The sequence below is a fragment of the Cricetulus griseus genome (genome assembly GCF_003668045.3).
Source record: "Cricetulus griseus strain 17A/GY chromosome 1 unlocalized genomic scaffold, alternate assembly CriGri-PICRH-1.0 chr1_0, whole genome shotgun sequence".
NCBI classification, from domain to species: domain Eukaryota; kingdom Metazoa; phylum Chordata; class Mammalia; order Rodentia; family Cricetidae; genus Cricetulus; species Cricetulus griseus.
In genome coordinates, this window is record NW_023276806.1 from 229,309,728 (window position 1) to 229,334,057 (window position 24,330).

The 24,330-nt window shown below is 46.1% G+C and overlaps 1 protein-coding gene and 1 long non-coding RNA gene across 6 annotated transcripts in view; one reads left to right on the top strand and one right to left on the bottom strand.

Annotated features, from left to right (window-relative positions):
• Nucleotides 1–2,314: 2,314 nt before the first annotated feature.
• LOC118239485 overlaps nucleotides 2,315–24,330 on the bottom strand; it is a 36,764-nt gene continuing 14,748 nt past the window's right edge. The window contains exons 2-3 of one of the 5 annotated variants that reach the window (XR_004771768.1): nucleotides 4,756–4,899; nucleotides 2,315–4,503 (exon numbers count right to left, since the gene is read on the bottom strand). This is a non-coding gene — a long non-coding RNA (uncharacterized LOC118239485). Of the gene's footprint in view, nucleotides 4,985–7,797; nucleotides 7,869–24,330 lie in introns of all 5 variants that reach the window. The other 4 variants (XR_004771770.1, XR_004771771.1, XR_004771767.1 and 1 more) reach the window with 4 other exon arrangements.
• Nucleotides 3,915–8,271, top strand: LOC100762763 (H-2 class I histocompatibility antigen, Q10 alpha chain-like). The gene is given in 6 exon segments (XM_035450935.1): nucleotides 3,915–4,048; nucleotides 4,254–4,523; nucleotides 4,654–4,670; nucleotides 4,672–4,933; nucleotides 6,408–6,683; nucleotides 6,811–8,271. Coding segments are annotated over 6 exon segments (1,086 nt in total). The 5' UTR covers nucleotides 3,915–3,978; the 3' UTR covers nucleotides 7,002–8,271.

Consider the following 24,330-nt stretch of genomic DNA (forward strand, 5'->3'; position numbering starts at 1 on the left):
TCACATTAGGGACCGATATTTCTTTCTCCAAATATGGGGATTAAATGTTTGTCTAGTAGGATCTTTTTGTAAAATGTGTTTCTGTCCTTCCTCACTTGCCAAAGGAACTTCAGATTAGCTTAACAGAGAGCTAAATAGGCAATACCTAGGCAGGACAACATGGGGGACTTCCTGGCAGAGAGAGAAACTCTGGGAAGGAATCAAAGGCAGGGGGTATTCACCAGCCAGAGGATGTGTAAGTTAGACTTAGTGAGGAGAGGTATTGAGCCAAGTGACAGAACACAGTTTAATATAAAGGGATAATTTAGTTTTAAGAGTGAGCAGGCAACAAGCCTAAGCTATGGCCCAATTTTCATAATTAGTAAAAAGTCTCCTTGTCATTATTCAGAAGTTGGCAGTCCAAAGAAAGTTCAACTGTATTTATCGTTCTTCCTCAAAGATCCAGATCAGAAGTTGATCTTCCCATTTCAAATTAAACACACACACACACACACACACACACACACACACACACACACCACACACACACACACACACACACACACACACACACACACAATCCCTCACAGGTGTACCCTCCAGTTTTGGGTTTTAGTCAATTTCAGATATAGTCATGGTGACAAACCAGAATAGATATCACAGTCTGTTTCAGAGTTCTGGAAAGTCCCCTAGTGCCAAGCCTTGGCCCTCAGGGCTCTGCATTTTCCCTACCCTCTTGCAGGGAGTTTTCTTCCCACAGGTAAAAAAAGAGTGGAAATTTCTATCTGCTGTAAGTTTGATGAGAGCAAGACAGACTGAGACCCTCACAGTGGTGTGTGTGTTGGGGGGGGTGTGTCATGGAGCAGCTCAGCTGGCCATGGTTCCTTCTCTTTAACTTTATCCTCTGTGGGCTCACATAGACACCTGGTTTTCTTTTCTCTAAAGGATTGAACTATTGCCATAGACTCTGATGCTTCCCTTTTGTATTAAAAAGACAAGACCCTGGAGGAACTCACGTGGGAGGGAAAATGAGGGGACAGGGGACATCACTGGCTGCAGGGACTCTTGGCATGTTGGGGATGTCATAGCCTGTTACAAGTGACTACTTAAGTGACTGGCTGAAAGGTCTCTTGTTCATCAGCAATCAACAACCAGCACAGGGCTCAAGTGCACGGAAGAGCATACACAGTGTCTTCTTCCTGGAATGAGGCCGTGGTCCACTATGCACAGTAGGCCCACAAAATGAAATCTTTCTGTGTTTTTAGTTTTAGGCTGTTTTGCTAATGTTCATTTCAGCACAGTCTATTTCAGTCATCATTGCTTGTCCTGTTCCAGCTCTGGTTTCACTGGCTACTGGTTCAGTGTTGACTAAATAGCCCTGTGCCCTCAGCCCCTAGGTGGCACACTCTAGGAGAGAGGGATGAAGCTCTTCAAGCAGTTTTTAAATGGGATTTTTTAAAATATTGTTTTTACTAGATTTATTTGATATATATATATATATTATATATATATATATATATATATATGAGTATGCAGGACGACCAGGCACTGAATCACCTGGAACTGGAGTCATAGATGGTTGTGAAGCACCACGTGTGTGGTGGGAACTGAACCTGGATGCTCTGCAACAGCAACAGGTGCTCTTAACTCCTGAGCCACCTCTCCAGCCCCTATTGGGGCTTTTACAGAAGGAAACCACACAGCCTGGCTCACAGAAAGATGGCTGACAAGATGGCTGACAAGATGGCTGACCACAGAAACTGGATGCAAAAGAAGAGACAGAGTTAGTGCAGAGCTCAAGTGAGACATGCTGGGCACTGATGGGGTGAGGCCTGAGGAGACAGAGAAGGGCTGGGCAGGAGGTGACAGAAAAAAAAAGGTGAGATCCTAATGCAGTGGGGTCCTCCTAAGTTGAGGGTGCTGTCTACACATCTCAGGGACACATCTGCAGAGTCCTGCAGGGCATCTCACATGCCACACTGAATACTGTGCTGTTTGAATGAGAATGGCCACACAGGTTCAGAGGTTCAGACGGATTCAGCTCCAGTTGATGGAATTGTGTGGGAAGGATCAGGAGGTGTGGCCTTGTTGGAGGAGGTGTGTCATTGGGGCTGGACATTGAGGTTTTAAAAGATTCCCACTATTCCCAGTGTCTCTAACACTTGCTTGGGGAACAAGATGTGAGCTGTCAGCTGTTCCTGTCACCACACCTTTCCTCTGCCATCATGGACTCAAACCCTCTGAAAATGTAAGACTAAATTAAACACTTCCTTTTATAATTTGTAGGTGTCACAGTGTCTTATCACAGCCATAGAAATGGAACTAAAGCCAGGTGTGGTGACACAAATCTTTAATCCCAGGAATTTGAATGAAAACACAGGTGGATCTCTGTGAGTTCAAGACCAGCCTGGTCTACACAGTACGTTTCAGGACCCCCAGAATGGAGGAGACAGACCTTGTCTCAAAAACAAAACAAAAACACCAGGAGAGATCCAAAGCTCAAAACATTTTCTCCTCTCCTCATCCTTCCTCTGCCTTCTCTTCAGAAGTCAGACCCTTTTCCAGAAGAAAAGTCACTTCCAGGAATACAATGGCAACACTCAGGTTGGGATACAGGGGAGAGAGATGCTTCTCTTTAAAGTAGAAGCTCTGGCTGGCAAGCACCACACAGACTCCCACAGACACCAGGCTCCTGTGTCCACCTGCAGGGGGCGCTCACATTGCCAAGCCTGATGCTCAGGAATCTCCCCTGTAAATAGAGACTTTGCCTCTTCACTCAGGATCCTGTCTACACAGCCTTGTGCTTACACTCAGACTCCTGGTGTTTTTTCCAGATGACCATCTGTGGCTCCAGGTGGTTGTGTTTTACAAGGGTCTTCACTCCATAGTCCTGAGATTGTCTGTGTGGACCTGGGTCATCGTCTCAGCACAGTGGACCCCTTCTCCACTGGGGAGAGACTAAGTGGAGAACAAATACAGCAGGACACTAATGCTGTCTACACTCCATGTTTCCCTGTGTCACACACTTCCATGGCACAGTTGCTTTAGTGAATAAACACAGTAAGAGAGGAACTGTAACTAACTATAAAGAAAATAATGATGATAGTGTGTTAGAAGGCATATAACCTGTGACTCTCTCATTCTCTCTCTCTCTCTCTCTCTCTCTCTCTGAGACCTTCTTCACTAACACTTTATGAGCTATTGAGATGAGGGAGACGAATGTCACAGGTTTGTGAGATACTGGATCTGATAACCGTGTTGGCTCCTGGGTTCCTCTGCAGTGTGGACACTGGACACAGGTTGATTCTCATCGCCGAGGTACACACACAGGATTTGAACTTTATTCTACTGTTCAGTAGTGTGGAGTAAAATCAAATTTATAATTTTTTTGTTTCAGTGCATTTTCATTTGATATCTTCACATCCCAGCCACACATAACTGAAGTAAAAAGTGAAAGCAGAGGAGAGTAGGGACTGCTTCCTGCACGGAGAGTCACATATGACACAGTGTGTCAGAAGGACTTGACCAGAGCTGTAAAACTCCAGTCACCTCCCATGCAGTGTCCACGGCGGCCCCACGCACTCACCGGGACTGCGACAGCACCTGTTTAAGTGAACATTCATTTTAAGTGCTGCGTGTGTTTTACCCAGAAACGTCAAGCTCTTAGGTTTCATCCTGAGTCACCTGACCAGCAGTTGGCCTTAGGCGGCTCAGAGACACCAGGACAAACAGCGCTGTGTCCGCAGCACAGGGTCAGACAAAGTCTTAGTCCCAGGAGGTGAGGTCCTGGGTGGGGACGCCCAGCGCTGGGATCCCCTGTCCTCAGTTTCACTTCTCCAGCTCCTGACCTGTGTCAGCTCCTTCTGCCCGGACACAGATGACAACTCGGCGGTTCTCACCCCCGTTAGGTGTCGAGATCCAGGGGAACCAACCAACGTCGCCGCGAGCACTGGTTATAAAGTCCACTCAGACTGCGGAACCCAGAAGCACAGATCTGAAATGGGGCGATGGCGCCGCGCGCTGCTCCTGCTGCTGGCGGCCGCCCTGGCCCCGAGCCAGACCCGCGCGGGTGAGAGCGGGGTCGGGAGGGAAACGGGCTCTGCGGGGAGGGCGGGGGCGGCACCGGGGAAGCCGCGTCCCCGCATCGCCCAGCCGGACCCTCCCGCCCCTTCCCCACCCGCGTCCCGAGCCTCGCGCCCTGCTCCCCTCCCGGCCCGCGCGCCCGCCCGGGGTCCCGGGAGGAGGGTCGGGGTCTCACCGCGCGCCGCCCCCAGGCTCGCACTCGCTGCGGTATTTCTCCACCTTCGTCTCCCGGCCCGGCCTCGGGGAGCCCAGGTACATGGAAGTCGGCTACGTGGACGACACGCAGTTCGTGCGCTTCGACAGCGACGCGGAGAATCCGAGAATGGAGCCGCGGGCGCCGTGGATGGAGCGGGAGGGGCCGGAGTATTGGGAGAGGGAGACATGGAGAGCCAAGGACTGGGAGCAGGATTTCCGATTGTACCTGAGGACAGCGCTTGGCTACTACAACCAGAGCGAGGGCGGTGAGGAATCAGGGTCGCTGCAGACCCTATTTCTCTTTGAATTTAAGGATCTGCGGGTGGGAGGGGCCACGGGGCTCGGGTGACCCCGGGGTGGGGCGTGGGGGCGGAGCTGACCGCCGGTTGCCCACAGGTTCCCACACCTACCAGTGTGTGTGTGTGTGGCTGTGACATGGGGTCAGATGGGCGCCTCCTCCATGGGTATGAGAAGCACGCCTACGAGGGCCGCGATTACCTTGTCCTGAACGAGGACCTGAGGACGTGGACCGTGGCGGACCCGGCGGTGCAGATCACCCAGCACATGTTACAGCAGGATGGTTATGAAGAAAGATACAGGGCCTACCTGGAGGACGAGTGCTTGAAGTCTCTCCGCAGATACCTGGAGAACGGGAAGGACCAGCTGCTGCGCACAGGTGCAGGGGCAGCGGGCATCTCCTCCCTCTGCCCTCGGGCTGGGCTCAGTCCTGAGGAAGAAGAGACCCTCAGCTGGGGTCACGCCCCTGTCTCTGAGGGGACACAGTGGCCCTGGGGCTCCTGATCCAGCCTGGCAGGGCCTGCACTGATCTCCCAGGGCTCAGCCTTCTCCCTGGACAGTTCCAGATCTGTCTCAGGAGGGCGGGAGAGAAGATGTCCACATCCTCAGCAGTGGCTCCTCAGTCGGCAGCCCTCTGCCAGCCATGGCCTCTCCCACACCCGGTGTCTGAGTGTGTCAGCCTTACACACCACGACTGGAAGTCTCCTGTACCTGATGGGAGACGTGGATGTCCCTACCCTAGGCTGGTTCTGCCCAGTTTCTAGAACTTTCCAAAGAATACATTCTCCCAGATTCCTGTGAGTGAGGTTTACATCCCTCTCTCATTCCAATTCTATCTCTTCCTTGAGTGGTAAAAGGAGCATTTATGGGGTTCCCTGAAAAAAACTGAATTTTTCTTCTTTCTTTTCTTTTTTAAGGTATTATTTTGCATTTAGAGAGTTTTCTTCTTCTCTGGGGTGATATTGTTTCTTCCTCCCCTTGTACTATCATGAGTGTCAGTCTGTACAGGTGCCATGGGGGACTCATGCTCTGGATAATTACATAAGTTAAGTCAGTGTTCCTTTGAAACAAGAAAGATTCCTGTGTGCTTAGACTTTAAGACTTTTTTTTTTTTTTTTGCCAGAATTAACCATCCAAACCCCCACTGCACTCCCTCAACCACAACAAGTTACAGTGTTGCCTCGAGTGAATTAGGAAATGAACTTCCTCAGAGACAGGGTCTTCTACAACTCAAGGATTGGAGTGACAGGGAAAATCCACAAACCCCTGTGAGCACTGCTGCATCTCAGTAAATGCTAGACTGGGCTCCACAGCACACTTCCAGGGATCCTGGGTGACAACACCTTGTATATTGTCCCACCCCCAGAGGGAGGGCTTGGGGAGTCATTTTCTCTTGCTGAGTGTCAGAGGTTCACCCCATTTCTGCTGCACACTTTGGTCATGGCTGTTCACTTAGACAGCAGTTGAGCCTCAATGGTGGCAGCAGAAGTTGGTGGCTCACTTTATGTAGCCAGTGTTCGTTATTTCTTATTATGACATATATTTAATCACATATATAAATTAAATGTTTTCCATCCCTTCTTCCATTCTTTTACCACCTAACTTATGCTACACAACATCACATAAGGAAGACCATGTGACCTGCTGGTTCATGAGCTTTCCTCTTAGCTTCTGGGTCCCCCCAGGAAAATGTGCAGATCTGTGATGAGGGGGACCAGCGCCTCCTGCGGGTCACTAGTGTGGTGACAGTCAGAAGTGTTCAGACATAGTTCAGTGTCATCATTGATTTAACTTTGTCTTTGCAGATTTCAGTTTATCTTGTTCTTGTGGGATTTCTTAAATCTTCCACACAGATCCCCCAAAGGCACATGTGACCCATCATCCTGGACCTAAAGGTGATGTCACCCTGAGGTGCTGGGCCATGGGCTTCTACCCTGCTGAGATCACCCTGACTTGGCAGAGGGAGGAGGAAGAACAGACTCAGGACATGGAGCTGGTGGAGACCAGACCTTCTGGGGATGGAACCTTCCAGAAGTGGGCAGCTGTGGTGGTGCCTTCTGGGGAGGAGCAGAAATACACATGCCATGTGTACCCTGAGGGGCTTCCTGAGCCCCTCACCCTGAGATGGGGTAAGGAGGGAGGGGGTACAGAGCTGGGGTCAGGGAAAGCTGGAGTCTTCTGCAGAGCCTGAGCAGGGTCAGGGCTGAGAGCTGGGGTCATAGCCCTCATCTTCCCTTCCTGTCCTTCCCTTCCCAGAGCCTCCTCCTCAGTCCACTGTCCCCATCATGGCAGTCATTGCTGTTCTGGTTCTCCTTGTGACCATCATTACAGCTGTGGTGGCTGTTTCGAGGAAGAAGAGGAGAAACACGGGTGTCCAGGATGAAGACTCAAAGACACATAAGAATGAATTAATCCTTATGTTGGCTGCAGGGGACTCTGGCCTCTAAGGACTGAAGTAATTTCCCTATGCCCAGGGCATTTTTAGTTTTCTGTATTTGCACTTTAGCCAGTTGATCACCATATGCTCAGAACAACTTGAATGAGTCTTCCAAAAACATAATGCCAAGTGCAGAGTCTCAGTTCATTAGGTGCCACCTTTTACTGGGTTTCCTGAACCAAGCTTTGCATAGGCTTTTGTATCCCTGGTAAACTCCCAAACAAGGTTCACATAGGATAGATTAGGCTAGGTGCTAGCGCTCTGGAGTTAGGCCAGGTTGGCCCAGTGAGGGTTCGGGCCAGTTGCTATCACTCTGGAGTCAGGCCAGCAGAATTCTGCTACACCTTTCAGAAGTGTGCTCTGCCTCGTTGACGGGAAATACACCCACATTGCTCCTGTCTCTAAACTGGGTTTGCTGTTAATTCTGGAAACTTCCTAGGGTAGGAGACTTCCCTAGTCTCTCACAGCTTTTCCTCTCACAGTGGAAGAGGAGGGGACTATGCTCCCTGTCCAGTGTGGGGAGCAGGATTGTCCCTGAGCCCTTGGGGTGAATCTGGAGTATTTGTAAAGCTCTGGAAATCCATAATAGCTCCTCCAGCAAAATCTTCTGGGGACCTGTTTATACATACATACATACATACATACATACATACATACATACATACATACATTTATCCCTGGGTAGGGACAATGTCCAGATCTCAGATGTGTCTCTCCCAGACTGTGAAGGTGACACTCTGAGACCTGATTTGGGGTGTGGGAGGGCAAAGTGGACACAATTAGGTTTCAGGGATGCCCATAATCACCTGTGAGTGGTGGGTTGTTGGGATGTTTTCTTCAGTTCATGACTCTTGTTCTGTAGCATGAAGACAGCTGCCTGGTGGGATGGAGTGTTCAGCCCTCTCGTGTGACATCCATGGCCCCTCAGTTCACTCTCAGCAACAGTGTCTAATGTTCCCTGTGATCTTAGGGCTCAATGTGAAAAACTGGCTACCTAGCCCTGCACAGCAGGACGCTGTTCCTGCACTGCCTGTGTTCCCTTCCACAGCCAAACCTTCTGTTCCAGCAGACAGGAGGGGACATCTCCATCCTGTCACCTCCATGCTACCCTGAGCTGCAGCCCCTGATGTCCCCACTGAAAATAAGTATCTAAATGTGAACTTAATGGTTCCGGCCCTTGATCTCAAACTTTGGCAGGTAAATTAAATGATTGTGAATACTTAGAGTTTTGTGAAGGAAATAAACGCAGCATGGAGAACCTCCCAGAATCTGTGTTCATTGAGCTGTGTGTATCTGGTGTGATAGATCAGGCTGTGGGAACTGTGTGTGAACAGGGCTGTGTCCAGGTGGAGCTCAGTCCATTGTTGGCTGTGACATGGTCACTCCTCAACTGTGTCACCTCCTGGCTCTGTTTTCTTCATCAATTAGAACCACATGCTGAGATCTGTGGTCACAGGGACACAGGGATGGCCAGAGCCTTGTCCTGTCACCAGGATTATGAGCAGCCAGGGCAGCTGTGACAGATCAGTGTGGCCCCCAAACCGTCTGTGACTCTTCCCCCATCTTCTATGTTTATTTCTTGTCATTTTAGTGTGTACGGAGGACTAGGCCTGTTTTTGTTCCTGTAAATGGTACCTGCCTCCTTATCCCTTGTGGTCCCCAAGTGACAGAATTAAAATGTGTTTTTCCATTCTTGTCCCCTCAAGACCCAACTAGTACCCTGTACTCCAGAGACTGTGGCCTGAGAACATGAACTTCAGTCTCCTGAGCTCCTGTACCCTCCCTGGAAGTTCTCTCCTTTCCCATCTTTCAGTATCTAACTGTGGTTGTAGGTTCTGGCCCCTATATTTTCTCTTTTAGCCTTGTGACCTCGAGTCAGGAGCTCCAGAAGACTTAGTAGAGATATCTGATGCCCAAGAAGGTGATCATCTCTGTCGTGATGCTGTCATCTTTTTCTTGTGTCTCACTCATTCGATATTTCCAACAAAGACTCAGGAGCCAAATGCTATGCTAGCTCAGAGAGGCAGAGATAGCACCCACCTACCCTTCATTCTCAGCCATTGTCTTAGAATCCTCCTTCAACCTCATAGTCTCAAGAAAAAAAAAAAAACAAACATGAATGGTCCTATCTGCAGGGGCTCAGAGTTTCTGAGCATCCACAGTGGCACCAGTCATCCTGGAAGGACAGTGGAGAGAAGAAAAATAACTTAAGGTCACAGCAGGAGGGAAGCTAAGGGTGCCTTGAAGGCTTGGTGAATGAGTGATGCCAACCACAGATCCCAGGGAGCCCCATCTGCACCCTAAAACCTGTGTGTCCCTACTGAGGCTCTTCTCTTTTGGATACTCTCTATCCCAAAGAAGAAGAAAGCCTGTAAACAGCACTCCAATGGGACAAGTCTTCTTTGGGGTGACAGGAGCAGGGTCTTGGAGATGGCCAACCTGGGAAGTCCCCCAATGAGGGGGGACACCAGGAGGGCAGAGCTTGGTTTGGGCTGTCCGCAGGGTGGGGATCTTTCTTCTCTTAGTTCAGTCCCAGGCTGTAACCTGACCTAATGGAAACAGTCCCTCTGAGGTTGAGAGTGGGCCAAGTCACTCTGAGTTTGTACTGAAGTGCTTGGGTGAGCTCGAGAGTGGGGGGGTGTTGACTATGCTGAGACTCTCGGGTTGTCAGTGGTTTGGGATCCTGCCCTTCCGTCCAGGGTTTATTTCAATTGTCCCATTCCCTAAGATCAGGACTATTCTTTTGTTTTGGTTGAGACAGGGTTTCACTTTGTAATTTTAGATGTCCTAGAATTCACTTTATAGACCATGTTGGACTAGAACCCACAGAGGTCCACTTGCCTCTTCCTCCTGAGTGCTGGTATTAAAGGCATGTGTCACTCATGGCCAGTCATGAGTGTTTGTTGTTCATCTGTTTGTGCTGTAACTAAAAAGCCTTTCCAAGGGCAGGAGGAGCCAACTATGTACAAGTCAGAAGCTCGTCTGGCTCTCCATAGCTTCCCTTTCTCTGTGTCACGTGGACTTGGATGCTCCTTGGATATTCTAAGGGCCTTGTTCTGAGGTGACATCTCTATCCTAGGGAAGCTGTGGGAGGATTCCTTCAGGGAGTCCCTGGGAGAACTCAGATGAGGGCCAAAGCCATTGCTGCTCTCTGCTGCCCTCTGCCGGCCTCTTTCCACTTTTTCAGCTAACACACTTGCTGCACAGGCCTGACCCCTGAGTGTCATCCATGGAACCCACCTGTGGGAAGGAGAGAACCAACTACCACATGTTGTCATCTGGAATCCATGAACATACCATAACACATGTGTGCCGCATGCCTACGCTACACACAATAATAATTTATTTTAAAGAAGAAACAAAATAAAATCCTGTTGGCCAGAGAGTTCACTCTGCTTAAGAGCATGTATTCAGTGTCAGCCATCAGGTGACTCACAATGGTCTGTGATGCCATGTTCTTTTGGCCTCCACATCCATGAATTCTCAGGCACACACCCACACAGGTCTATATATGCAAATAATTTGACATTATAAGCCAAGCATGGTGGCACACACCTTTAATCCCAGCACTCGGGGGGTCAAAGGAAGACATATTCCTATAAGTTTGAGGCCAGCCTCATCTACATAGTGAGTTCCAGTCCAGCCTGGGCTACACAGTGAGATCCTGTCTCAAAAAGAGAAGAAATCATTAAACCATCCAATGCCTCTCTCAGTTACACTTGACCCCATCCTCTTGGACCCTCATATCCTGGGTGCTTCATCAAAGACTATGACTCTGATGTCACCTCCCACTGACTTCTCCAGCACAAAGATGTCCTCAGAGTGTCCCCCTTTGTCCCTCTGTCTGAGAACCACCCACCCTGCATCTCTAGTGGGCAGCTCAGCTCAGCATCGCCTACCGAGGCTTCCACGGCCCTCCTCATGCATCCCTGACAGTCCTCCTCTTCTTCACCTATGGCCACTCTGTCTTCCTCCAGGACAGTCTGCAGTGCTGCCTGCTGCTCCAGCCCCTCCCTGTCACACCCACCGTTAGTCCAGGAGGAAGGGCTGTGATGTCATCTGCAGAGAGGACCCAGGATGCCTCACTTCCCATCCCCCTGACTTCATAGGGGAGGACACTGGAGTGTGCTTCAGGAGCAGGACACTGCTTTCCCCAGGTCCCCACTGTCTGCCCAGCTCCTCCCCTGCTACGGTTTCCTACAGCAGATCCTGTTAGAAGAGAAATTGTGCCTCTGTTCCCTCTGCTCAACTGTTCTAACACCTGTCACACTGTGAGGACAGGTCTGTGTTGTGTGACAGACTTTCCCTGGAAACACACACACACACACACACACACACACACACCAGTTCACCTCAGTTAGGGAACTCACGGCTGACAAAGTAACCATTGCATCAGTGACCAGCTTGGTGAGCCATTGGGTTATTGGGTTTTATTGGGGTCACCAACAGGAGCATGGGAGAGGGGTTATTCACTGGGGCAGGAATAACTGACAACCCATGGATGGCATCACTGAAAAGCCCACCCCAACACAGGTAACAACTCATAGAACTTCCTCCCTGGAGCTCTCTGCACAGCTTCCAGGCAGCTAGAAGGTCAGAGAATTCTCTCCACAGCTGGATGGTCAGTGTGCTCCCCCATAACCTGTTACTCCTTGTCATACAGCTGTGAAAGAATTGTAGGGAGTTGTCAGAGTTTCTTTATATAAAATTATATTATTTTACATGCCTGGTGTTCATGTATGTATCTGCACCATGTGTGTGCAGTGCCCGCTGAGGTGAGGGAGGAGCTTGAATCCCCTGGAACAGGAGTTACAGACAACTGTGAGCACCTTCTGTTCCTGCTGAGAACCAAGTTCAGTTCCCAGCACCCACACCAAAGGGCTCTGACACCCTCTCTGACCTCCAGGACCCTTGCACTCACCTGACCACACTCACAGGGATTCCACACATCCACTGTGGTGGATTCATTGAGAAATGTCCCCATGGGCTTGGATAGTTGAACTTTGTTTCCTAGAGGGTGATGTTATTTGGGGAGGTTGAGGTTTCAGAGATGTGGCCTTGCTAGAAGAGGTATGATACTGGGGAAAGGCTATGAAAGTAAGAAGTCCCATCTGCTTGTGCTCTGCTCTGTTTCCTGTTTACCATTGTGGATGGGAACTCTCAGCTTCCTTCTTTAGCTACAAAGACTGTGGCTTGTTTGAATGCTTGTCTGTAAGATGCAATCTGTTTTGTTATTTTAATTTTTATTCTTTACAGGCATTACATCTTGATTGTAGTTTTCTCTCCCTCCACTCCTCCCAATCCCCCTCCCCACACTTATCCTCTCTCCAGGACCCACTCCTCCTCCTTAGTTTAAAAAAAAAAAAAAAAAAAGGAGCAAGCCTCCTAGTGATATCAACTAACTATGACATAACAAATGGCAATAAGACCCAGTGTTAGTTTTCACCACAGCAGCAGCTGCCTCTACCACCAAAGCAGTTACATCATGATCTGTTGCCAGGTGCCTTTTCACCATCAGCTGTGTGACATGTGCACCCCCTTAAAAGTTCCTACCAGCTCTCAACTGGGTTGCCCCAAAGTCCAGATCCTAACTGAACCCTAGGGCACCGCAGTACCAGCAAGGCAGCTGGATGCTGCCCCCACTTCTGGACGAACTCCACTGCTCTGGTGCATTCTCCACCAGCCTGTCTGTAGGCAGGTGAGAAACCGGCCTTGAGGCTGCACCCCAACTCCCACCACCCACTGGATGCTGGCCCACCAAGACCCACTCTGGTACCCAACCCCACATACCTGAACACCCTCCCCATGCTCAGCCCTCCCCCCACAACCCCAGCAGACTACACAGACACAAACCACACCAAATGGAAAAACAGCAGACTACATAGGCACAGGTACAAACCACAACAGTTGGAAGAAGAGACACAGGCAAAAGCCATAATGGTTAGAAGAAAGGATGAGTAAATGCCCATGTCAGAATACATTCAACAACCTAAAGAGCAATGGGGCAGCACCAGAATCCGGTGATCCTACAACAGCAAACCCTGAATATTCCAGTGCAACTGAAACACAAGAAAATGACTTAAAAATTACCTCATGGAGATGACAGAGGCTCCTAAAGAGGAAATGAAAAATTCCCTTTAAGAAGTTGAGGGAAAGACAAACAAAAAATTAGAAGAAATCAATAAATGCCTTAAAGAAAGCCAAGGTAAAACAAACAGGTGAAGGAAACAGTTCAAGACCTGAAATAGAAACAATAAAGAAAACACAAAGGAGTGAATTCTAGAAATGGAAAATCTGGGGAAGCAAACAGAAATTACAGATCAAGCATCACCAACAAAATACAAGAAATGAAAGAGAGAATCTCTGGAGTTGAAGAGCAAATAGATACATCGGTCAAAGAAAGTGATAAATCCAATAAATTCCTAATACAAAACATCCAGGAAATCTGGGACACTATGAAAAGACCAAACCCAAGAATAGTGGGGATAGGAGAAGGAGAAGAATCCCAGATCAAAGGCATGGAAAACACATTCAACAAAATCCTAGGAGAAAACTTTCCTAACCTAAAGAAGGACATGCCTATGAAAGTACAAGCCACTTACAGAACACCAAACAGACTAAAACAAAAAAGGAAAATAACAAATAACCCTTACCTCATAATAACCAAAACCTGAACATACAGAATAAAGAATTTTTAAGAGCTGCAAAGGAAAAAGGCCAAGTAACATATAAGGCAGACCTATCAGAATTATACCCGACTTCTCCAGAAGGTCATGGACAGGTGTTTCACATACACTATGGGACTAAGGATGCCAGCCCAGACTACTATACCCAGCAAAATTTTCAATCAACATAGATGGAGAGAACAAGGTATTTCATGACAAAACCAGATTTAAATAATACCTATCCACAAATCCAACACTACAGAAAGTACTAGAAGTTAAACTCTAACCCAAGGAACCCAGTTCCATCCATGAAAACACAGACAATAGATAATCTCAAAACAGTAAAACCCAAAGAAAGGAAATATACACACTGCCATCACCACCACCAAAACCAAAAAACAACAGGAATTAGCAATCACCATCAGCATCTCTTAATATCAGTGGACTCAATTCATCAATAAAAAGGCTAACAGAATGGACATGAAAACAGGATCCATCCTTCTGCTGCATACAAGAAACGCACCTTAACTTCAAAAACAGACATTACCTCAGAGTAAAGGTAAAGGTTGGGAAGAGTTTCCAAAAGGTCCTAAGAAGCAAGGCAGCATGGCTAGCCTAATATCTAACAAAATATACTTCAAACTAAAGTTAATCAAAAGAGATAGAGGACATCTTATATTCATTAAAGGAAAAATCCATCAAGATGAAGTCTCAATTCTGAACATCTATGCCCCAAAAGTAAGGGCACCCACATTTGTAAAAGAAACATTTCTAAAGCTTAAATCATATATCATATATCAAACCCCACACACTAATAGTGTGAGACTTCAGCACCCCACTCTCACCCAAGGACAGGTCTGCCAGACAGAAACTTAGCAAAGAAACAAATGGACTTAATAGACATCTACAGAATACTTCACCCAAACACAAAAGAATACACCTTCTTCTCAGCACCTCTTGGAACCTTCTCTAAAATTGACCACATACTCAGTCATAAAGCAAATCTCAACAGGTACAGAAAAATTGGAATAACCCCTATATCTTATTGGACTCTTTAATTAGAGTTCAACAACAACATAAACTAGAGAAAGCCTACAAACTCATGGAAACTGAACAATTCTCAACTGAACCACCACTGGGTTAAGGAAGAAATAAAGAAAAAAATTAAAGACTTCCTAAAATTCAATGAAAATCACTGCACAACATATCCAAACTTATGGGACACTATGAAAGCAGTGCTAAGAGGAAAGTTCATAGCATTAAGTGCCTATATCTCACACAAATGACTTAATAGCATACCTGAAAGCTCTAGAACAATAGGAAACAAACTCGGGGTGGGGGGGGTAGACAGCAGGAAATAATGAAACTCAGGGCTGGAATCAATAAAATACACACCATGAGCCTTCAGTGCTCTCTGAGCTCCCAAGACAGGTGTCAGTAACTGAAAAGGCTTTGTAGCTGTAGGTGTTGGAAAATTGGAAAGGCTCTTCCAGATATTTAAAAGAGTCATCATTATATTTCTGTTGCTCCAGAACCACTTCTGTTATAAAAATCTGTGTTAGCCATGGTTCTCTAGAGTAAAAGAACTGATTTAATGAATATCTATCTATCTGTCTATCTATTTATCTAGGATATATCAGGATGACTTATATGCTGTGGTCAAGGTAATGCAACAATGGCTAGCCATGAACAGAAATTCCAAGAATCCAATAGTTGTTCAGTCCATGAGGCTGGATGTCTCAGCTGTTCTCCAGTAAATGCTAAACCCTGAAGAAGCTGGCTCTAATTCCAGTGAAGGAAAGGACCTGCTAGTGTAAGACCCCCGGAAGCTCAGTCCTCCAGGATCTCAGCCCAGGACTGCGGTCACCCCAATCACCAGGCAGATTCGAAAGCTTGATGCAAACTTCACGAGGCTTTATTGTTGCTTAACGAGCTAACCCCATGTTAGCTTGGGTCTTTCATCCACCCACCATGGCGGATGGCTAGGAAAGACGCTGCAAAGCGTCTGCATAGAGATCTTATAGGGCAGCGTAAGGGGAGTGTCTAGGGGTACACACAGGCTCAGGATTGGTGTGCCTCCAGGCTTGGAGGGCTTGCCTTGTGTTGATTGGTCAACTGGTTATTATGGCCCATAGGACCTCCCAGGGTGGTTGCTATGCTCTGCGCATCATTGTCTGTAAAGCACACCCAGAGCCATAAAGCATAGCACCACCAGCTAACTTCTGATTGGTTCATTGCCACGAGGCAGGTGTATGACCTCTTAGTGACTAAGACAAGGTCAGACAAGCACGTGTTCGGCTGTTACAGCTGCCAAAATGGTCCCTTCACTAGCAAGACCAAGAGCAAGAGCAGCAGGCTTGAAGAGCAAGCTTCCTTCTTCCATGTCCTCATATAGGCTCTCAGCAGAAGGCATGGCTCAGATTAGAGGTGGTTTTTCCAGACTCAAGATCTGGATTAAAGGTTATCTTCCCACCTCAAAGATCCGGGTCAGAAGTTGAACTTCCCACTTCAAATTAGGCAAATCATCTCAAATCATGCAGAAATCCCTGTTTTTGTGTTTCTATTAATTCCACATGTAGTACAGGTGACAACCAAGAACAGACATCAGTCTGTCTCAGAGTTCTGGAAACTTCCCTGGGTCCAGGCTCTGCAGCTGTTATACCCCCGGAAAACTCAGGTATCCTGGGTCCCAGGCCACGACCACATCACCCCAATCACTAGGCAGATTCGAGAGCTTGCTGCAAACTGCATGAGGCTTTATTGTAATTTAACGAGCTAACCCCATGTTAGCTCGGGTCTTTTGTCCACCCACCATGGCGGTTGACTACAAAAGACAGCTTGAACCGGCTGCAGAGAGAGAGATCTTATAGGGCAGCGTAAGGGGGTACGCAGAGGCTCACAATTGGTGTGCCTCCAGGCTTGGAGGGCTTGCCCTGTGTTGATTGGCCAACTGGTTGTTATGGCCCATAGGCCCTCCCAGGGTGGTTGCTATGCTCTGCGCATCATTGCTGTGCACTTGTTCGTAAAGTACACCCAGGGTCGTAAAGCATAGCGCCACCAGCTAACTTCTGATTGGTTCCTTGTCACGAGGCAGGCACCTAACCTCTAGTGACTAAGGTCATAGCGAGCACGTGTTACTGTCATGGCTGCGGGAATGGGGGGCTGGTCCCTTCACAGCCTCCTTTGGTTTTCATGGCTCTGCCTCCTACCTGGAAAAAAAGAAAACAAGTTGTTTTCCTCTCACAGCTGGAAAAGGATGGAAAGTCCCTTGTGTGCCAGGATCCAGCCTGTATCAGTCCCACACTGCAGGGAACATCTATTCCAGACTGATCTGTTCAGGGCTGCAATCAGAACCAGCCAAACAGCTCCAGGTCTGACTCTGAGTGTGAGAGTGTGGATGAGGGAAGGCCTAGCTACCCAATGATGCTGAGGATGAGACAGAGACATGTGGTCATAACAGGAGGGCTCTCAGTCAGTACTGGAGACCATGGTTTATTCAAGTATCATATTAATGTATTCAAAAGTGGGGGCAATGGCAGAAGACATCTATTATCATGTATAAAGGGTTGAATAGGAAATATTTCCTCTAACCCTAGAGACACTCCTAAGCAGCAGGTACTCAAGCCCTCAGACACTCCACACCAGCAAGTCTCACTAGCCTTCAGGGTGGGGGTAGACTCTCCCAGGCCTAGGTCTTTTGTTATACAAAATAGGAGAAATTCCTCTCTGAATCCAGGCCATCAGTAGGAAACCAACTGACAAAGACAATAGAACTTCCTAGCTCCTAGAATTTATGGCTGGGCAGAGCATCTTTCTGAAATATTATACTTGGGTCCCTACAGTTGTGGCTGTAAGTTTGATGAGGGAAGGACAGCCTGAGACCCTTGGAGTTGTGTGGACAGTGTTATTCTTTTGCTTAAATTAGAAGTCGAGAGATAGACATGGAAATATAGAGAGCACATTAACCAGTTTATTATAGGGTGGGAGAAGGAGAGGGGAAGAGAGAGAAATGGAAGAACAAAGCAGGGAAGAGAATAAGAGAGAAGAGAGGGGAGAAAGAGAGAGAGAGAGAGAGAGAGAGAGAGAGAGAGAGAGAGGTTGACTGACAGAAAAAGAGAGAGAGGAGAATAATGCTATGGGTTTAAAAGGGGAAGCTCGCACATGCACACTGAGTCCCTACACAGCCTACAATCCATACCTCCAGAGAAGCTAGGAGACAAGGAGGACCCCAAGAGAGACATACAGGGTCCCCTAGAGAAGGGAAAAGGACAAGATCTCCTGAGACAATTGGGGGCACAGGGGGGAGAGGGAGTTAGCAGAAAGAGAAGGGGAGAAGAGAAGGGTGGAGGAGAACAAGAGGGAGAAGTAAGTCTGTGTAGGGGAAGTACAGAGGAGAGCAAGAAGAGAGATACCTTAAATAGGAGCCATTATAGGTTTAAAGAGAAATCTGGCACTAGGGAAATCAACAAAGATCCACAAGGATGACCCCAACTAAGAATCTAAGCAATAGTGGAGAGGCTGCCTTAAATACCCTTCCCCTATAATGAAATTGATGACTACCTTATATGCCATCCTAGAGCCTTCATCCTGTAGCTGATGGACATAGAAGCAGACACCCACAGCTAAGCACTGAGCCATACTTCTGGAATCCAGTTGTAGAGAGGGAGGAGGGATGAGCCAAGGAGTCAAGGCTGTGCTGGGGAAACCCACAGAAACAGCTGACCTGACCAAGTGAGAATATGTGGACTCCAGACATAAAGCTAGGGAAGCAGCATTGTACCGAACCAAGCCCTCTGAATGTGGGTGTCAGTTAGGAAGACTGGGCAGCCTATGGAACCTCTGGCATTAGAACCAGTATTTATTCCTAGTGCACAAATGGACTTTGGTAGCACATTCCCCATGAAGGGATATTCTCTCAGCCCTCCCAAAATGATTAGACAGACTTTGATAATCCCCCATCGAAGGCCTCACCCTCCCTGAGGAGTGATGGGATGTGGGATGGGGGGATCGGTGGAAGGCACTGGTGGATGGGAGGGAGAGGGAACTGGGATTGATATGTAAAATAAGATTGTTTCTAAATTAAATAAATAATTTTTAAAAAGACATGATCCAGGGACTGAAGGAAGCATGGCTCAGGGTTTCAGAGCACTTGCTGTTCTTGCAGAGGAACCAGGTTCACATACCTGCACCTACACAGTAGCTCACAACCACTCAAAAGTCCTGCTCCATAGCATCAAATGCCTCTGTAGCACCAGATAGACACATAGTGCAAATACACAGGCAAGAATACACTCGTAGATGTAAAATTAATACATCTTTAAAAAATAGATTGTGGGAATGCTAGAGATGGAAATTACTTCATCCCCTGCTCCAGGTTCTGGCCCCTGTGGTTTCTCTTCTAGCCTTGTGACTTGAGTCAGGATCTCCAGGAGCCTTAGCAGAGATGTCTGATGACCAAGAAGGTGACTATCTCTGTCATGATGCAGCCATCTTTGTCTTGTGAGGGATGATGAGGCTCAAGAAACACAAGAAGCTACAGGTTCACAGAGCTGACACAATGTAGCACTTCCCTCTCAGGGCTAAACCAGCTGTGGTCCCTGAGGGAGAGGAGACTGTTGAGGAGCTGTGCTGGGGACTGCAGTGATGCAGCTGTGTGAGTGACATGCACACTGGGTGGGATGTCAGTAGTTATCCCCGGACTCACTCAGGCTCCTGTGAGTGACCAGTGAGCTCAGGGCTCACTGAGCTGATGGTAATGGTTGTTTTCCTTGGTCTGCTGTCACTCTCTCCATCTGGAGTGGAGGAAATCCACTCCTCAAACAGGGGGCACAGCCGTGTCCACTGTGATCAGCTCACAGAGTGTGTTCCAGAAAGCCCTGTTTCTGAGACTCACTAGGAAGTGATACAGTGTTGCTGGTCTCCTGCAGCAATCACTGTTGTGGGAAGATGCCTATGATACAGTGTAAGGGAATAAACAAGGACAGGCTGTCTCAGGAGTTGGAGGGCAAAAGGGAAAATGCCCAGAGTGCAAGTGTATAGAACAGGACAGAGAGTTATTGCCTTTAAAACATATATTGTGGAATTTTGTTTGTTTGTTTTTTAGGTTATTTGTTTTTTTTGCCTAGGTCTTTGAAATCAGAGGCTGGTGAATTTCTGGGAGTTCAGGATCAACATGGTCTACAAAGTAAAAGTATTTTTAAAAATCATGTGTACGTATGAGTAATTTTCTGTTGCTGTGATGAAACACCATGGCCAAGGCAACATTTAGAAGAGTTTGTTTGGGCTACACTTCTACTGGCTAAGAGACCATCATGGCAGGAAAGCAGTGCCCTGAGCCCCAAGCAGGGGGACTGGAGCAGGAAGCCCAGAGCTCACATCCTCAGTTGCAAACAGGAAGCAGAGAGAGCTAAATGGAGGCAGATGGAGCTTTCCCCTTACAGCCCTCCTTCAGGAGCATACCTCCTCCAGCAAGCCACACAACTTAGGGTTCAACTTTCCCAAATAGTGCAACCAACTAGGGAACAAATTTCAACTACCCAAGCCTATGGGGGCCATTTCTCAGGGAATCCACCCCAGGGGACGTGTGGCATCCATGTGAGTAGTCAGGTGAGTGGGGAGGTCCTGGAGGTCAGAAGAGGGTGTCAGAGCACCTGGGTGTGGGTGTGGGAACTGAACTTGGCTCTGGGCAGGAGCAGGAGGTGTTGTCGGCATCTCAGCCATCTCCCCACCCCTAAGAGTTTAAATAGGATTTCAGTGAAGCTTCGTTCAGAGGGTGACATTAATTCCTGTTATACTGTGTTGGTGTGTGTGTGTGTGTGTGTGTGTGTGTGTGTGTGTGTGTGTGTGTGTGTTTACCTTCTTTTTGTTTTGCTAATGTGAGATTATTTATTTGCTGTGTTTTCATGTGTGTAATTAATCCTCTTAGGTTTGGGTTTTCCTTCCAGCACCTCCTCTAGGGCCATATTTGTAGATAGTTAGTATAAATTTTGACTTTGTCATGAGATATCTTGCTATCTCCATATATGGTGATTGAAAGTGTTGCTGGGTAAAGTAGTCTGGGCTGGCATTTGTATTCTCTTAGAGTCTTCAGCACATCTGGCCAGGCCTGTCTGGCCTTCACAGTCTCCATGGAAAAGTCAAGTATAATTCTGAAAGGTTACTTGCTCTTTTTCTTTTGAAGTTTTTAATATTCCTATTTTGTTCTGTATGTTTGGTGTTTTGATTACTATGTGGAGAGGGGATTTTCTTCTGGTCCAATTTATTTGGTGTTCTGTATGCTTCTTTTTTGTTTGTTTGTTTGTTTTTAGAGACAGGGTTTCTCTGTGTAGCTCTGGGGCCTATCCTGGCACTCGCTGTGGAGACCAGGCTGGCCTCGAACTCAGAGATTTGCCTGCCTCTGCGTCCCAAATGCTGGGATTAAAGGCGTGCACCACTAACGCTCGGCTATTTTTTTTTTTCTGTATGCTTCTTGTATCTTTAACGGCATCTCCTTTGGTTTAGGAAAATTTTCTTCTATGATTCTGCTAAATATATTCCCTGGGTTTTGAACTGGGTTTCTTCTCCTTCTTCTATTCCTAATTTTCTTAGGTTTGTTCTTTTCATAGTGTCCCAGATTTCCCTGATGTTTTGGGTCAGGAATGGCTTAGATTTAACATTTTCTTTGACCAATGTATGGTAGGGGATGTTCTTTTGTATGTTGCGAATATAAGTTTTTCTTATTGGCTGATGAATAAACCTGTTTGGCCAATGGGCAGGCAGAATGTCACCAGGCAGGAAGTATAGGCAGAGCTACCAGACTAGGAATGCTGGAAAGAGGAATACAAAGAGAGAGAGATGCCATGTAGATGCCATGTGGTAACATGCCAGAGCATTAGGGGTAAGCCACAGCCTCATGGCAATACATAGTTTAATAGAAATGGGTTAATAATTAAGAGAGAGGGCTAGCTAATAAGAAGCTTGAGCCATCAGCCAGGCAGTTTATCATTAATATAAGCCTCAGTGTGTTTATTTGGGACTAAACAGCTATGGGACCCTGCCACAAATGTATCTATGTCTTCTATTGTATCTTCAATGCCCGAGATTCCCTCTTCCATCTCTTGTATTCTATTAGTGATTCTTGCATCTGTAGTTCCAGTAGAGTTCAGATTTTCCATTTCCAGAATTCCTTCAGTTCATATTTTCTTTCTTGCTTTTATTTCCATATTCAGGTCTTGAACACTTTTATTTTTTCTGTCAACTGTCTGTTTTTTCTTGGCTTTCTTGACTTTCTTTAAGGGATTTACTCATTTTATACAGTTTTTGCTGTGTTATTTTCCTTGCTTTCTTTAAGAAGGGAAGAAGTCAAAGTATCATTATTTGCCAATGATGTGTTAGCATGACTTTCAGTTCAAATCTAAGTTTACTGCAAACATATAATCAAAAGGAAAACTTAAAACATAGCCTGAAAAGTGACAGCTCTTTAGGAATGGAAACCATCTTTAATAGTGAACAAAGCTTAATACCAAAACCATTGTTGACCTAAAAGCAGCCACCAATCAAGAAAGTGTGCAAGCTCGATACTTCAAGCACTCTAATTTTAATGTCCAACATGATTGCTATAGTTAAAATTGGGTTAATCTATATAGAGATGAAATACTGTTAATATGAGTGACAAGAATTTTATTCTCCCTGCACAAGCTTATAACGAGTTAGATAACCATGTTAGCAATCTTAAAGTTATTTTCCCTCCCCATAAACCTACCTACTGGTAATATGTCACCCAACACAGGAGTGCTTCAAAAAAAAGATTAAAAGAAATAAAAAGAAATCAGAAAATCCAAACCTACCTGTTTACCAAAAATATCATCTTTAGCATCACAAGAATCAGAGGCATTGCTTGCCCAGTGACTGACTTTAGAGAGTCATGGTACCCAACCATGCAAACATAGCATAATCACTTGTACCTCAATTGGGGACTAGCATGAATGGCTTCCATGTGGGTTCAACTGTCTCTTATTTCTAATCAGTGTCATTAACCTTGTCATGAAGAGGCAGAAATAAACCAATGAGCTGAAAAAACCCCGTGGAACTTTAATTAATTAAATTTTGATTATAACTTTTCTATTGGATTAATATTTAAAATTACAAATTTTAATTAGGGTGTCCTTGGGGTATTAAAAAACCCTTCAAATGATTTTAACGTTGAGTCACAAATCAAAGTAACTATCATAATCTTTTTTTAAAAAGATTTTATTTATCTATTATGTATACAACATTCTGCTTCCATGTATATCTGCACACCAGAAGAGGGCACCAGATCTCATTGTAGATGGTTGTGAGCCATCATGTGGTTGCTTGGAATTGAACTCAGGACCTCTGGAAGAGCAGATGGTGCTCTTAACCTCTGAGCCATCTCTCCAGCCCCATAATCTTTTTTTTAAAAAAAAGTTTTATTACTTATTTATGTTATTATATGAGTGCTCTATTGACTTCTTGCCAGAAGAGGGCATCAGATCCCACTATAGATGGTTGTGAGTCACCATATGGTTTCTGGGAATTGAACTCAGGACCTCTGTAAGAGCAGCCAGTGCTCTTAAACTCTGAGTCTTCTCTCCAGTCCAACTATCAAAATCTTATTTACTCAAAACATTTTGATTAACTGACCAAGTTACCCTAGGGATAAGGGTACAATACTATCCAAGAGTCCATATTGACAATTAGGGTTTGCGACCTCGATGTTGGATCAGGACATCCCAATGATGCAGCAGTTATTAAGGTTCATTTGTTCAACATAAGAGACCCCAAAAAAATTATCAGGAAATGCCTACACCTGATAAACACCTTCAGTGATTGGCTGGATACAAGACTAAAAAAAAAAAAAATCAGTAGCCCTCCTAAATATAAATGATAAACACACTGAGAAAAAAATAGGAAAATGCCATCCTTCATAATAGCCACAACGAATATAAAATGTTTTGGGGTAATTTTAGCTAAGCAAGTGAAAGACCTGTGTGACAAAACTTCAAGTCTCTGAGGAAAGAAATTGGAAAATATATTGGAAGATAGAAAGATCTCCCATGTAGGACTAACAGTAAAAATGATGATCCTACCAGAAGCAATCTACAGATTCAATGCAATCCCCATCAAAATTCAACACAATTTTTTACAGATATTGAAAGAAAACTACACAACATCATACAGAAAAACAACAAACCCATGATAGCCAAGACTATTCTGTACAATAAAAGAACTCACTGAGGTATCACCATCTCTGATTTCAAACTGTACTGCAGAGTTGTAATAATAACAACCACATGGCATTGGCATAAAAACAGACACCTTGATCAATGGAGTTGAATCAAAGCCCTAGACATAAACCCACACATCTATGGACACCTGACTTTTGATAAAGAAGCCAGGAATACACAATAGAAAAAACCATCTTTAACAAATAGTTCTGGTCTAACTGGATGTCTGCCTATAGAAGAATGCCAATAGATCCCTATCTATCACTCTGCACAAAACTCAAATCCAAGTGGAACAAAGATCTCCGCATTAACCAGACACACTGAAACGTGATAGAAGAGAAAGTAGTGAATAGTGTTGTATGCATTTGAACAGGAGATAACTTCCTGATAGCCCAGGCACAAAGATCAACAATTAATAAATGGGACCTTATGAAACTGAAAAGCTTCT